This window comes from Tiliqua scincoides, chromosome 2 (assembly GCF_035046505.1).
Source record: "Tiliqua scincoides isolate rTilSci1 chromosome 2, rTilSci1.hap2, whole genome shotgun sequence".
In the NCBI taxonomy this organism is placed as follows: domain Eukaryota; kingdom Metazoa; phylum Chordata; class Lepidosauria; order Squamata; family Scincidae; genus Tiliqua; species Tiliqua scincoides.
Genome location: NC_089822.1, coordinates 161263854 through 161279261, shown reverse-complemented (window position 1 = coordinate 161279261; position 15408 = coordinate 161263854). Strand labels below are relative to the sequence as shown.

General features: G+C 47.7%; 1 protein-coding gene across 1 annotated transcript in view; it reads left to right on the top strand.

Moving 5' to 3' along the window:
* The window catches only part of LOC136642053 (myosin-1B-like), a 33672-nt gene that overhangs the window by 9386 nt on the left and 8878 nt on the right, over positions 1-15408 (top strand). Inside the window, exons 13-27 of the mRNA XM_066618253.1 lie at positions 86-204; positions 318-467; positions 5593-5763; positions 7003-7309; positions 8220-8290; positions 11211-11298; positions 11392-11509; positions 12534-12657; positions 12741-12877; positions 13083-13338; positions 13918-14160; positions 14288-14464; positions 14551-14696; positions 14801-14891; positions 14980-15369. Of these exons, the coding sequence (XP_066474350.1) occupies positions 86-204; positions 318-467; positions 5593-5763; positions 7003-7309; positions 8220-8290; positions 11211-11298; positions 11392-11509; positions 12534-12657; positions 12741-12877; positions 13083-13338; positions 13918-14160; positions 14288-14464; positions 14551-14696; positions 14801-14891; positions 14980-15369 (2588 nt within the window). The remainder of the gene's footprint in view (positions 1-85; positions 205-317; positions 468-5592; positions 5764-7002; positions 7310-8219; positions 8291-11210; positions 11299-11391; positions 11510-12533; positions 12658-12740; positions 12878-13082; positions 13339-13917; positions 14161-14287; positions 14465-14550; positions 14697-14800; positions 14892-14979; positions 15370-15408) is intronic.

Below are 15408 nucleotides of genomic sequence, written 5' to 3'. Positions count from 1 at the left end.
AGATAGCACATGTTACTCTATAAGTCAAGCTACATCATCCTTCTATTACGTGCTGACCATCTCTTATTCCTTGGTCTATGCTCAGTTGCTGACAAGGCTGCCTACCTCATGAACCTCAATTCAGCAGACTTGCTGAAAGCTCTGTGCTTCCCCCGAGTCAAGGTTGGCAATGAGTATGTCACCAAAGGTCAAACTGTCCAGCAGGTAACAACCTATAAAACTTGTTGCTTGAATTAATTACATAATTATCTACTTTTCTTTGGAAGTGTGTTCCTCTGATCTCTACACTAACACTAGTTTATATCCTGTTATTCTAGGTGTACAATTCAGTTGGTGCTCTGGCTAAGGCTGTCTTTGAGAAGATGTTCTTGTGGATGGTCATCCGTATCAACCAGCAGCTGGATACCAAGCAGCCCAGACAGTACTTCATTGGTGTGCTGGACATTGCTGGCTTTGAGATCTTTGATGTAAGGAAACAGAACCTTCAAAAGAAGGAGTCCCCCACCCCCAAAAGTCTTTTTAGTTCAATTATCTTCTGGAATTTCTGAAATCTTGGTCTTGGTCAGCTAATAACATAGGATGTAAGTCCATGCAGCTTTCAACTGCAAATAATACTGCAATAGATGGACACTGAGAGATGGACTTGTCCATTTCCCAATGGACAGGGCTAAGTTATGCCCAACACTGCAGGTCAGACTATGTGAAGCTGATAGGATCCTTAAAACAGTAGGGCTGAAATACAGATTTTTTTCCCCTTCAGGATTACCCATGTACAATAAAACTGGTTTAATTAGATACAGCTCAATCCTATCCCCCTGTCTCTGTGTTCCAGTGGGGCTGGTGTTGCCTTAGCTGCATCCAGCTCAGGAATATACACTACTAGAGGTCTTGGAGGAAGGGCAAATTAATTCCCTTACCCCAGGTAAAGCCCCAGCAGCCTCTATGGGGCTACTTGGATCTACGCCAGTGATATTGCTGGTGCAAATCTGAGCCATCCTCTTTCCGGCCCAGGAGGTAGAATAGGATGAGGCAGCTGCCGCAGCCGTCATCCCCACCCCCCTCCCAGGGCTTAACCCACTACCTTCCCACCCTCCCCCACTCCGTTACACCTCCCCCTGCCCCTGTTTCACCCTCTCCAATTCCACCCAGTCCCTACCTGCTTCAGAGGCCTCTGAGTGGTGGTGGCAGGCAAGCATAGGCCTTGCCAACAGCGCTGTGGGCCTCTGCACTGCTGCAACATGCCTTATGGTGCATTTGTGACATCATAGATGTCTGTTCTGTCAGCGCTAGCCAGCATAGGATTAGGCCATAAATGTCTAATGCATCCATAAGAACATAAGAACAGCCCCACTGGATCAGGCCATAGGCCCATCTAGTCCAGCTTCCTGTATCTCACAGTGGCCCACCAAATGCCCCAGGGAGCACCCCAAATAACAAGAGACCTCATCCTGGTGCCCTCCCTTGCATCTGGTACTCTGACATAACCCATTTCTAAAATCAGGAGGTTGCACATACACCTCCATACATACATGGTTGCACATACACCTCCATACATACATGGCTTGTACCCCATAATGGATTTTTCCTCCAGAAACTTGTCCAATCCCCTTTTAAAGGCGTCTAGGCTAGACGCCATCACCACATCCTGTGGCAAGGAGTTCCACAGACCGACCACACGCTGAGTAAAGAAATATTTTCTTTTGTCTGTCCTAACCCGCCCAACACTCAATTTTAGTGGATGTCCCCTGGTTCTGGTATTATGTGAGAGTGTAAAGAGCATCTCCCTATCCACTCTGTCCATCCCCTGCATAATTTTGTATGTCTCAATCATGTCCCCCCTCAGGCATCTCTTTTCTAGGCTGAAGAGGCCCAAACGCCGTAGCCTTTCCTCATAAGGAAGGTGCCCCAGCCCCGTAATCATCTTAGTCGCTCTCTTTTGCACCTTTTCCATTTCCACTATGTCTTTTTTGAGATGCGGCGACCAGAACTGGACACAATACTCCAGGTGTGGCCTTACCATAGATTTGTACAACGGCATTATAATACTAACCGTTTTGTTCTCAATACCCTTCCTAATGATCCCAAGCATAGAATTGGCCTTCTTCACTGCCGCCGCACATTGGGTCGACACTTTCATCGACCTGTCCACCTCCACCCCAAGATCTCTCTCCTGATCTGTCACAGACAGCTCAGAACCCATCAGCCTATATCTAAAGTTTTGATTTTTTGCCCCAATGTGCATGACTTTACACTTACTGACATTGAAGCGCATCTGCCATTTTGCTGCCCATTCTGCCAGTCTGGAGAGATCCTTCTGGAGCTCCTCACAATCACTTCTGGTCTTCACCACTCGGAAAAGTTTGGTGTCGTCTGCAAACTTAGCCACTTCACTGCTCAACCCTGTCTCCAGGTCATTTATGAAGAGGTTGAAAAGCACCAGTCCCAGGACAGATCCTTGGGGCACACCGCTTTTCACCTCTCTCCATTGTGAAAATTGCCCATTGACACCCACTCTCTGCTTCCTGGCCTCCAACCAGTTCTCAATCCATGAGAGGACCTGTCCTCTAATTCCCTGACTGTGGAGTTTTTTCAGTAGTCTTTGTTGAGGGACCGTGTCAAACGGCCTTCTGAAAGTCCAGATATATAATGTCCACGGGTTCTCCCGCATCCACATGCCTGTTGACCTTTTCAAAGAATTCTATAAGGTTCGTGAGGCAAGACTTACCCTTACAGAAGCCATGCTGACTCTCCCTCAGCAAGGCCTGTTCATCTATGTGTTTTGAGATCCTATCTTTGATGAGGCATTCCACCATCTTACCCGGTATGGATGTTAGGCTGACCGGCCTATAGTTTTTCCCTTTTTAAAAATAGGCGTGACATTTGCTATCCTCCAATCTTCTGGCACCGTGGCCGTTTTGAGGGACAAGTTGCATACCTTAGTCAAGAGGTCTGTAACTTCATTCTTCAATTCCTTAATAACTCTTGGGTGGATGCCATCAGGGCCCAGTGACTTATTGATCTTTAATTTATCAATGAGGTCTGAAACATCTTCTCTTTTAACCTCTATCTGACTTAACTCCTCGGTCAGGAGGGGCCGTTCGGGCAGCGGTATCTGCCCGAGGTCTTCTGCCGTGAAGACAGATGCAAAGAACTCATTTAATTTCTCTGCCATCTCTAAGTCTCCTTTTATCTCCCCTTTCCCTCCCTCACCATCCAGAGGGCCAACCGCTTCTCTGGCGGGTTTCCTGCTTCTAACATATTTGAAGAAGCTTTTATTATTCCCCTTAATGTTGCTGGCCATGCGTTCCTCATAGTCCCGCTTGGCCTCAAGTATCACCTTCTTACATTTCTTTTGCCACAGTTTATGTTCCTTTTTATTCTCCTCATTAGGGCAAGACTTCCATTTACGGAAGGAAGCTTCCTTGCCCTTCACAGCCTCTCTAACTTGGCTGGTTAGCCATGCGGGCACCCTCCTGGATTTAGTGGAACCCTTCTTTCTTTGCGGTATACACCTCTGCTGGGCCTCTATTACTGTTGTTTTAAGCAGCCTCCATGCACTCTGGAGAGATTGGACTCTTTTTACCCTCCCTTTCAACCTCCTTCTAACCAGCCTCCTCATTTGAGGGAAGTCCGCCCGTTGGAAGTCAAGGGTTTTTGTTAGAGATTTGCCTGGTATTCTTCCCCCAACGTGCACGTCAAAATGGATCGCAGCATGATCACTGTTCCCCAATGGCTCAGTAACATTTACATCTCTAACCAGGTCCTGCGTACCGCACAAAATTAAATCCAGAGTCACCTGTCCTCTGGTGGGCTCCGTGACTAGCTGATCTAAGCCACAGTCATTTAGCACGTCAAGAAATCCGGTTTCCTTATCGTGACCAGAACACAAATTGACCCAGTCAATATGAGGATAATTGAAGTCCCCCATGATTACAACCCCGTCCCTCCTTGTCACCTCCCTGATCTGTTTCCTCATTTCAAGGTCCCCATCCGATTTCTGGTCTGGAGGACGATAGCACGCCCCCAGTATTACATCGCTGCACAAGCCTGGTAATTTAACCCACAGAGATTCTACGGTGGAGTCGGACCCACCTTCAATCTCTACTTTGCTGGATTCTATCCCTTCCTTAACATAAAGGGCCACCCCACCTCCAACACGCCCCTGCCTGTCCCTCCTGTAGAGTTTATAGCCCGGGATTGCGGTATCCCACTGATTTTCCGCATTCCACCAGGTTTCCGTTATGCCCACTATGTCAATATTTTCCCTTGTCACCAGACATTCCAGTTCTCCCACCTTTGCTCGTAGACTTCGGGCATTCGCATAAAAGCATTTGTACACGGAATGCCCCAGGATACGCTGCTTATTCACTCCTTTGTCCCCGCATCCTCTCATTGTGCCAAACCGTCTATCACATCCCATCATGCTACCTTTCCCAATTTCTTCTCCTGCTCTGCCCTTGTCTTGTTGTTCTCTAACCTCCCCAACCTCATCCCATAGGGATGAGGAGTCCCGAACCGGATGCCCCTCGGCTCCTGTCGGCCTTCCCCCAGGGATCAGTTTAAAAGCTGCTCTGCCACCTTTTTAATGTTATGCGCCAGCAGTCTGGTTCCATTCTGGTTCAAGTGGAGCCCGTCCCTCTTGTACAGGCCCTGCTTGTCCCAAAAAGTTCCCCAGTGCCTAACGAATCTAAACCCCTCCTCCCTACACCACCGTCTCATCCACGCATTGCGACCCCTGATCTCCGCCTGCCTAGCTGGCCCTGCGCGTGGAACAGGTAGCACTTCAGAGAAAGCTACCTTTGAGGTCCTGGCTTTCAGCTTCCTCCCTAAAAGCCTAAATTTGGCCTCCAGGACCTCCCAGCTACACTTGCCCACGTCGTTGGTGCCGACATGCACCACAGCTGCTACCTCTCCCCCAGCACTGTCTACTAGCCTGTCTAGACAAGAAGTGATGTCCGCAACCTTCGCACCAGGCAGGCAAGTCACCATGCGGTCCTCACATCCATCGCAAACCCCCCTCTCTATGTTTCTAATAATTGAATCCCCCACTACAAGAAGCCCCCGACCCCCCTCCCGCCGAGGAGTATCCCGAGTGCATTTGGATACAGGCCCATCCCCTGGAGAAGGGGTCCCCCCTAGGGGATTGTTTCCCTCCTCTCCAGGATGACGTCCTCCAGTTCCGAGACTTCCCACCCGGGCAGCCGAGGAGCTGCACGCCTGAGGTTGGGACGAAGCCTGATCATCCCCAGAAGTCTCCCCACGGTCCTCCTCTGCCTGCCTGTGCTTCTCCAGGTCGGCCACCAAGGCTTCAAGGGAGCGGACGCGTTCCCTGAGACCCTGGAGCTCCTTGCACCGAGGACACACCCATGACTTATGCCCCAGAGGCATATAATCATACATGTGGCACTCGATGCAGAACACTGGATAGCCCCCACCCTGCTGCTTGCTGTCTGACTGCATAGCTTTTTTGTTGTTGTTGTTGTTGTTTTATTTAGGGGTCCTTTTATAAACCCTACACTGTATAGCAGCCCTCTTCTCAAGAATCCAGAATGAGTTTTGTTCCTTAAAATATGTTCTCATTTATTTTCCTAGTACAACAGCCTGGAGCAGCTGTGCATCAACTTCACCAATGAGAAACTGCAACAGTTTTTCAACCACCACATGTTTGTACTGGAGCAAGAAGAGTACAAGAAAGAAGGAATTGAATGGGAGTTCATTGACTTTGGAATGGACTTGGCTGCCTGCATTGAACTTATTGAGAAGGTCTTGCTAGCATTATTTATTAATCTTGCATATGTTATCCAATAATCCTTAAACTAGGAAAGCTGTGCCCACACTTTAAATCAGGGGTGCCCAAACCCTGGTCCGGGGGCCATTTGTGGCCCTCAGAGACCCCCAATCTGGCCCACGGGGAGCCCTCAGTCTCTAATGAGCATCTGGCCCTCTGTAGATTTGCTGGAGCCTGAGCTTACCCGACACAACTGTTCTCAGGGTGAGGGTGACTGTTCAACCTCTTGAGTGAGCTGCGGGCCGAGAGCTCCCTCCACTGCTTGCTGTTTCACATCTGTGATGCAGCAGCGGCAGTGAAGGAAAGGCCAGCCTTGCTTTGTGCAAGGCTTTTTATAGGCCTTGAGCTATTGCGAGACCTTCATGCATTCATATAAGTTCCATCTCAAATATATTCATTTATGTAAATTTTTTCAAATTTTAAATATAAATTAATTCTTTTTTTCCTGGCTCCCGACACAGTGTCAGGGAGATAATGCGGCCCTCCTGCAAAAAGGGTCGGACACCCCTGCTTTAAACAATGAAGCAGCCCCCTTTGTCCATGTAAGAAACTCACATAGCATATTTATTTTCACAAAATACTCAAGGCAGCGATCCTAGACTCCTAGCAAATAAGATTCACTGAAATCAATGGCGTGTACTTTCACCTAGTTCTAGATGTGAACTTGTATGTCATTTCCTAAAGAAAATGTTTTTAACATTTGATTTCTCAGTCAGTACCCTTTCTTCACGTAATCTCTCTCTTCATAGAGATTTTCCCTCCAAATTTTTCACTGTGTAGTCAAAGGCTTCCCCTTAATGTTACATATGTTAAATGAGCATCACTTTTGAATTACTGCCCTTCATTTGAAAAAAAAAAGAAAAAAAAAGATCTCTATGAAAGATATTTGGCTGAAATAGTTAACACTGTGACCACTGTTCCCTCTAAGCTGCATGGCTGCACATTCCCTTTAAGTTGGTTGAAGACAATCTCCAGGGACCTCAGAGCTCAGCAATCCAGAAGTTGGTGATGATGTCTTATGTCATCACCGAGCATCCAGAGATGTTGCCATGCCACTGTGCAGCCATGCAGTGGTATGACAGCATTAGAGGGAACACTGACTGTGACATTTGTTTGAAACAATATATTTATAGACCTGTCACAAGTGTGTAACTATTCCACGCTGTACATACCACTTTGGAAATAAATGTTCTCTTTGTCTCTGCTTCTTCAAGCCCATGGGCATTTTCTCCATCCTGGAAGAGGAGTGCATGTTCCCCAAGGCAACTGACACTTCTTTCAAGAACAAGCTCTATGACCAGCATCTTGGCAAGAGCAACAATTTCCAGAAACCCAAGCCTGGCAAAGGCAAGGCTGAAGCTCACTTTGCACTGGTGCACTACGCTGGCACTGTGGACTACAACATCAGTGGCTGGTTGGACAAGAACAAGGACCCCCTGAATGAAACTGTCATTCAGCTGTTCCAGAAATCATCCATGAAGACTCTTGCTTTGCTGTTTGCTGACCGCCCTGCGGACGCTGGTAATTCCTGTGACTTGCAATAAATCTAGGATCAAAATCCTGTATAGGGTCCTGATGCCCCACTCCTAAAGGCACCTAGCGCTGCCAGAACAAGTGTTCTGGTGGTGCTACGCACTTTCTGGCTGTCACAGAAGGCAACGCATTGGAAGTTGGGGCATAGGCAGCAAGGAGCTGGCTTCACACACCAGCAGACTCTAGATGCCCACTGACCCCGGTGAGCATGCACAGGGTGGGGGGGGGGGAGGCAGGGATGGACAAATCCAGTGTGGCTTGACTTGAGTCGAGTCTAGAATCACCGCCCCCCTGCGACTCAACTCAAAAACGAGTCATAATGGGGGCATTTTCTGAGTCGCCTTTTTGCAACTCACTTTGCAAGCGAGTCTCAAGTCAAAAACCCAGCGGTGGAAAAAATAGGGGAGCAGAAATCAAGGTTCAGAAGACCTCATCATGAGGAGACAATTACATTTCTTGTGTTGTACATTTAACCACGACTTGTGCAATCATACATGCTCTGTGGTAGGGACAGGACAGGCTCATCAGGATTAGCAGCTCTCTGTACTTAATAAGTCAACCTTCTTCTATGTGTGTAAGAGAGGGAACGTTCCTTGTATTGGTTGGAGGAGGGTAGGATCCAAGATGGTTTGTGGTACTAGAAACAAGATAGAGGGGCTCCTTTGGCTTTTTCGGAGGCCTGCTCAACCTACATTCCTGCTTATTTCCATTCCAAATATTGTTCATCGCACCTCACTAACAGTCTCCCACAAGAATAATAATCCTCCAACAGGCTGAGTTAATTTGTGCGCTTGACAATAAAGTGGAGCACTTTGCAAAGGTGGCTTTTGGGAACAGCAGCATTTCACATTCCAGGTGTACATGTTTTAATTATAATATTTCTTTTTTTAATTTTCAGAGGGTGGCGGCGGCAAGAAGGGTGGCAAGAAGAAGGGTTCATCCTTCCAGACTGTGTCTGCTCTCTTCAGGGTACAGTAAAATCTTCAATTAAGATGTTTGATCTGTAAGGGGAAGAAAATCTTGGTTGTTTGGTCATGGAGTATCAGGTGTCTCTGTGCACAAACTTAGTAAGCCTAGCTGAAAGATTTATAGAGTTTAGTGTTCAGGAGCACCAAGACTTGCCCCAGTGAGCTTGACCTCTTCAGCAAGATACCAAAACGATAGGTGGACAGGGACAAAAATACACAAACACTGGGCCACTGCTTTCTGGAAGAGACAAATAGCCCAATCCTATGGGCAGGATACGCTGGCAGATCTCATGACCCACAGCATATCCTGCAAGCCACTGGCACAGAAAAGCTCCAAAAACCTGCTACCAGCAAAAAGGGCCAGAAGGCACACAAGGGCACCAGCTAGCTGCAGAACCTCCACTATGGGAGCAATCCTAACCAGCACTTATGCCGGTATAGGTGCTCCTGAGGAGTCGCAAACGTGCCATAAAGCACGTTTGCGCCTCCTTAGGTGGGAGCCGCATCTGTGCATCCAGATGCGCCGACGCATGGACAGAGGCAGAAGCCTCCACCGTGGCTCCTGTGCTGCTGCTTGTGCTAGCACGAGCGCACTGGCACAAGCAGCAAAGGTAGGCGTGGGTGATGTGGGGAGGGGGCGGGAGGGGGCGTTACTGGGCGGGGGGAGGGTGAGCCCGGGGGTGGGTGTGCGGGGAGCTGGGGTGGGGCTGGGACCCAGCAGTTAAGCCGGATCTCAACCCCTGTTCCCAGGCGAGTGGAGCGGCTTGAAGCCGCTTGAAGCCACTCTGCTCTCCTCGTACTTGTGCCACCTCCAGAGGTGGCACAGGTCCAAGGAGACCCATAGGGGCGCACAGCCCTTACCCAGGGGTAAGGAGAAGAGCTTCCCCTTGCCCCTGGCTGAGCCGCTGCTCGCTGCAATCTCGCTTTGGATGCAGCACAAGCCTCTTGGCTTGCCTGCTCCAGCGCGGGTTAGGATTGCGCCCTATGCCAGATAAGGTGGCAGAGGGGGCAGGTTAGGGATGGGTTTGGGGTTGAACCTGCCAGATTTATACCTCTTGAACCTACCAGAATTATGCCAGCCAAAGAGTTGGTATAGATCCAAGTAGGCCCATTGGGGAGCAGTGAGTGGCAAAATAGGAAAGTAAAGAATATTTTTACAGTATTTATCTGTCACTGGCTGGTCCTCAGTTGGTTAATGGGACACATTAAAGACTGTCAGCCCAATCCTGAGCTGCCCGGGGCGCCCAGGCTTGGCAGCACCGAGAAGGGCTACTGCCGGTTCCTGTGCCTCCCGAGCTACCGCGGGAGGCGCCTCAGGCGAAGGGGACATTCGTCCCCTTCCCCCGAGTAAGGTAAGCTGCCCCACAATGGGGCTACTCACTTTACCGCTGACCAAAAGGTTGGCGGTAAGGTAAAGCCACTCATGTAGGGTGCATAACCCTACACGTTTGCCTTGGATCTTGTGGAGCAGAACTCCATGGACCCGCCTTCCTCCCTCCCTCGGCACGCCTCCAGCCCGTCCCCCTCCCCGTGTCACACCTCCCCGTCACGCCTCCTCCCTGCCCTCTCTCCACCCCCTGCCAGCCTCCCCCCTCTCCAAAACGCCTCCTCCCCGTCCCCGCCTTCCATTCTGCAGCTTGGTGGTCCGGGAGACCGCCGAACCACGGAAGCTGGGTGACTGCCCCGCACTCGCCCAGCACCAGCCTGCACTGGGGTAGCACCAGCGGGAGCCCGGCAGACGTGCCTTATGGCATGTTTGCAACAGTGCTCGGTGGCCCGGAGCCGTGCAGCCGAGCATAGAATTGGGCTCTGCGTTGGCACTGTGGCATCACACAGACCAACCAACCATATGATTGGGCCCTAATTATTCCAATTGACCTTTAGGACATCCCTCATATGACAGTAAGATGCCTAATATAATCTAGAAATTACCTCAGCTAGCATGGAAATGGCCAAGTCTCTGTTTCCAGGAGAGTGCACAACTGATAAACCCAATTAAGTTGGTAGAAGTATCCAAGAGAAGTCTTTACATTTTGAACCCAATCCTTAGGATGCAGTGTGTGTCCTGTGTCATGGCACAGGTCATGCCATTGTACAAATCGATGGTAAGGCCACACCTGGAGTATTGTGTCCAGTTCTGGTCGCCACATCTCAAAAAGGACACAGTGGAAATGGAAAAGGTGCAAAGAGAGCGACTAAAATGATTATGGGGCTGGGGGACCTTCCTTATGAGGAAAGGCTACGGCGTTTGGGCTTCTTCAGCCTAGAAAAGAGACGCCTGAGGGGGGACATGATTGAGACATACAAAATTATGCAGGGGATGGACAGAGTGGATAGGGAGATGCTCTTTACACTCTCACATAACACCAGAACCAGGGGACATAAAATTGAGTGTTGGGAGAGTTAGAATAGACAAAAGAAAATATTTCTTTACTCAGCGTGTGGTTGGTCTGTGGAACTCCTTGCCGCAGGATGTGGTGACGGCATCTGGCCTGGATGCCTTTAAAAGGGGATTGGACAAGTTTCTGGAGGAAAAATCCATTACTGGTTACAAGTCATGATGTGTATGTACAACCTCTTGATTTTAGAAATGGGCTATGTCAGAATGCCAGATACAAGGAAGGGCACCAGGATGCAGGTCTCTTGTTATCTGGTGTGCTCCCTGGGGCATTTGGTGGGCCGCTGTGAGATACAGGAAGCTGGACTAGATGGGCCTATGGCCTGATCCAGCGAGGCTGTTCTTATGTTCTGTGAGGTAAACTAGTGTGGTTCATTATTGTTCAGCAAGGGGAAAAGCAAACATTTTCCATGTGCTACCCCTCCATATGTAAAATTTAAGAGTCCATTGTATGCTGTCTTTTCTTGATTATTACATATAGATAAGGAATGTGCTAACCAGAACTTGACTTGTGATCCCACAGGAGAACTTAAACAAGCTGATGAGCAATCTGAGGAGTACTCATCCTCACTTTGTGCGCTGCATCATCCCCAATGAGACTAAGACTCCTGGTAAGACATTTTGGTATACTGTGATCAAAAGATGAGTGCAATTCAACGCTGTCCTCTAAATTCTATTCTCTATATTCTCTCACGTTCTCTAAGGTGCCATGGAGCATGAACTCGTATTGCATCAACTGAGGTGCAATGGAGTGTTGGAAGGCATCCGCATTTGCAGAAAGGGATTCCCCAGCAGGATCATTTATGGTGACTTCAAACAGAGGTCAGAATGACCCCATATTACCATGCCATTCTGGTTGTCTTTAGCTGTGTTGTATTTTCCCCATTCATATTCCTTTGGGGTGTTTTTTTCCCCCCTTCTATATTGTATCATGGCACTTAAGATCATACAGACATATGGGAAAATTCTAAACAGAAAATTTTACTGTGGAAAGTGCAAAAGAGTATGATAGCATTTTTTCAGCTGCAGACCACAGTTACATTCAAAACATGAATTACTGAGACAGAAGTAGTCTCATGTCCAAAACAGTACCATTTGCAATGCCACACAGTGCTGTTTAAGGCCACTGAGGAGGGCCACAATACTTTTCTAAAGTGTCAGTTAAATTTTACTGATTTCTCTGATTTACAGCCCAATCCTATCCATTCCTCCCCCCTCTCCACCAATTCATTTGCAATTCAGTCACACGTAAAAGGTGTGCGCAGTATCAGAGATAGGTCTGAAGGCTCAGGAGAGGTAAGGAAAAATATTTTGCCTTATCTCTGGGTAAGTCTTATGGTCGCCAATGGGACTACTCAGAATTGTGCCAGCTCAAGAGCTGGGGCAAGTCCAAGGAAAGGAAGGGAGCATGTGAGGAGGGGGATAGAATATTGGCACAGGTCAGGTGTGCTAGTACACACCCCTTCCTGCCTCCATCATGCCCCCAGCCTCTGCCATTTCACCCTCTCCCTACCCTGTTTTCTTTCTGCCCTTTCCCATTCAGCCTCCCCGTCCCCACCATGACCTTACCTGACCTGGTGGGCATGGTGGGGTCCATTTGCTCACTCTGTTGGCAGTCATTTCACGACAGCTGAACTCTGTTCCGCTGCTGTAAATCCTTCTGTACAATATCCCAATCCTGAAAAGGATTGGGCTGCTAGGTAATTATCTACTGGCATTAACATTTGCTTTGACATTTACTGCCAGGAAATGGACTAGATGAATAGTTCTGAGCTGCAGTGGCTCTTACGGCTTTATGATCTGGCTTTGAATGATCTTCTTCATCATCTTTTGTTTCTTCCAACAGATATAAAGTTTTGAATGCAAGTGCCATTCCAGAGGGACAGTTCATTGATAGCAAGAAAGCTTCTGAGAAGCTTCTTGGATCCATCGATATTGACCACACTCAGTATAAATTTGGCCACACCAAGGTAAATTGACTCTGTAACACAAGGCATCTGATTTGTGTTTGTTGGGACAGTGAGAAACACCCTGTAATATCTTCTTTCTCCAGGTGTTCTTTAAGGCTGGCCTTTTGGGTCTTCTAGAGGAGATGAGAGATGACAAATTGGCTCAGCTGATTACACGTACACAAGCCATGTGCCGTGGCTTCTTAGCAAGGGTGGAGTTCCAGAAAATGATGGAAAGGAGGTAGGGTGTGGACATCTATAAAAGAATTGTGTGTGTGTGTGTGTGTGTGTGTGTGTGTGTGTGTGTGTGTTCCCCCTAATCTAGTATCTTAAAGTGACCTAATGAGTACATATACAATATAGAGATTACAGAGATTTAAAGTACACTTTGATCATATTGAGTTTCCTCGAAATCATTCTTAAGATTTATTTTGTCTTCCTTACAGAGAGTCCATCTTTACCATTCAGTACAATGTCCGTTCATTCATGAATGTGAAAACCTGGCCTTGGATGAAGTTGTACTTCAAGATCAAGCCTCTGCTGAAGAGTGCCGAGTCAGAGAAGGAGATGGCCAATATGAAGGAAGAGTTTGAGAAAACAAAGGAGGAGCTTGCCAAGTCGGAGGCCAAACGGAAGGAACTGGAGGAAAAAATGGTGTCTCTGATGCAAGAGAAAAATGATTTGCAACTTCAAGTCCAGTCTGTAAGCAATACTGGGAACATTATACATTTTTGTTCTATTAACCCTCTGCCTTGCAGAGTTTGCGTATATGAATTAAAACATTGAAGGAGAGATATCAAGGGGACTCTGTGTCAACAACATCACCATTTATCATTTACAAACCACTCTGTATGTACTAGGTGATGTGCATTTAGTACATATAGAGAAATAAAGAACTCAAGGGGGGCAAGATTGGTGATGATGGTATCCTAACGAATTTCCTGGACCCAATTCTGTAGCATAGGACAACACAAAATAGCTGTCATAAGTCTGAGTAGACTCCCCTGTGCCATGGTGGCTTATGTCCAGGTAAGGGAATGATTATTTCCTTACCAAGAGGAGAACTATGCAACTGCCTCCCCCCATTTTAGGCTGTAGGTTGCCATTTTGGCACTGTTGCATCAGTTGGCAGTGGGGGTGGTAAGAATAGGATTGGGCTGTTAGAGTGCAATCCTATATGTACCTTCCTGGGAGTAAGCCCTACTGAACACAATGGGACTTACTTCTGGGTATTGTCGGATTGTGGTGTTAGGGTTGTGATATATTTTTTCCCATCTCTAGGAAGCGGATGGCTTGGCAGATGCTGAGGAAAGATGTGACCAGCTGATCAAAACCAAAATTCAACTGGAAGCAAAAATCAAGGAGCTCACTGAACGAGCAGAAGATGAAGAAGAAATGAATGCTGAGTTGACGGCCAAAAAGAGGAAACTGGAGGATGAGTGCTCAGAGCTGAAGAAAGACATTGATGATCTTGAGCTAACACTGGCCAAGGTTGAAAAGGAGAAACATGCCACAGAAAACAAGGTACAGACCACAATGTGCTCAAACCTGCAAAAGATCTTCAGAATATTGTATTCAATACAATACAGTGTATTGCATTATCATTGAAGAGTATAATCATACTTTGAGTCTGTTTCTTTACTTCTAAAAGGTGAAAAACCTCACAGAAGAGATGGCAGTCTTGGATGAGAACATTGCCAAGCTGACCAAGGAAAAGAAAGCCCTCCAAGAGGCCCATCAGCAGACCTTGGATGACCTGCAGGCAGAGGAGGACAAAGTGAATACTCTGACCAAAGCAAAGACCAAGCTGGAGCAGCAAGTGGATGATGTAAGCAAAACGACATGGGGCAGAGTAGCTCTCAGTTGAAGATTGTGAGTTATGGGGCAAAGTTCTTATGACTTCTGTTTCTTCAGCTTGAAGGGTCCCTGGAGCAAGAGAAGAAGCTTCGCATGGACCTTGAAAGAGCCAAGAGGAAGCTTGAAGGGGATTTGAAATTGGCTCAGGAATCCACAATGGATTTGGAGAATGATAAACAGCAGCTAGATGAGAAACTGAAGAAGTAAGCATGGTCTCTTGTGGAAGACCTTGTGGGAGGTCTTTGTACCACGCAGCTCCCTTAGCTTTTGATTCTGAACTCTTCCCTTTGTGTTTTGTTGTGAAAAGGAAAGACTTTGAAATCAACCAGCTCCAAAGCAAAATTGAAGATGAGCAGGCCTTGGGCTCCCAGCTTCAAAAGAAGATCAAGGAGTTACAGGCAAGTTAGACATTGACTTCCTTGTTCCTGGGAGAATTGATTCCTCTGTGAGGAAGATTTGATTTCTGATGTTTGCATCTCTTTCTAGGCCCGCATTGAGGAACTTGAGGAAGAGATAGAGGCTGAGCGTGCATCTCGGGCCAAAGCAGAGAAGCAGCGGTCCGACCTCTCCAGGGAACTGGAAGAAATCAGTGAGCGGCTGGAGGAAGCCGGTGGGGCAACAGCAGCTCAGATTGAGATGAACAAGAAGCGTGAGGCTGAATTCCAGAAGATGCGCCGGGACCTTGAAGAGGCCACCCTGCAGCATGAAGCCACATCAGCCGCCCTCCGCAAGAAGCATGCAGACAGTGCAGCTGAACTGGGGGAACAAATTGATAACCTGCAGCGTGTGAAACAGAAGCTGGAGAAGGAGAAGAGTGAGTTGAAGATGGAGATTGATGACCTGGCTAGCAACATGGAGTCTGTCTCCAAAGCTAAGGTATGTTATAGGTATGAATGTACCAAAAAAGTAAGATAT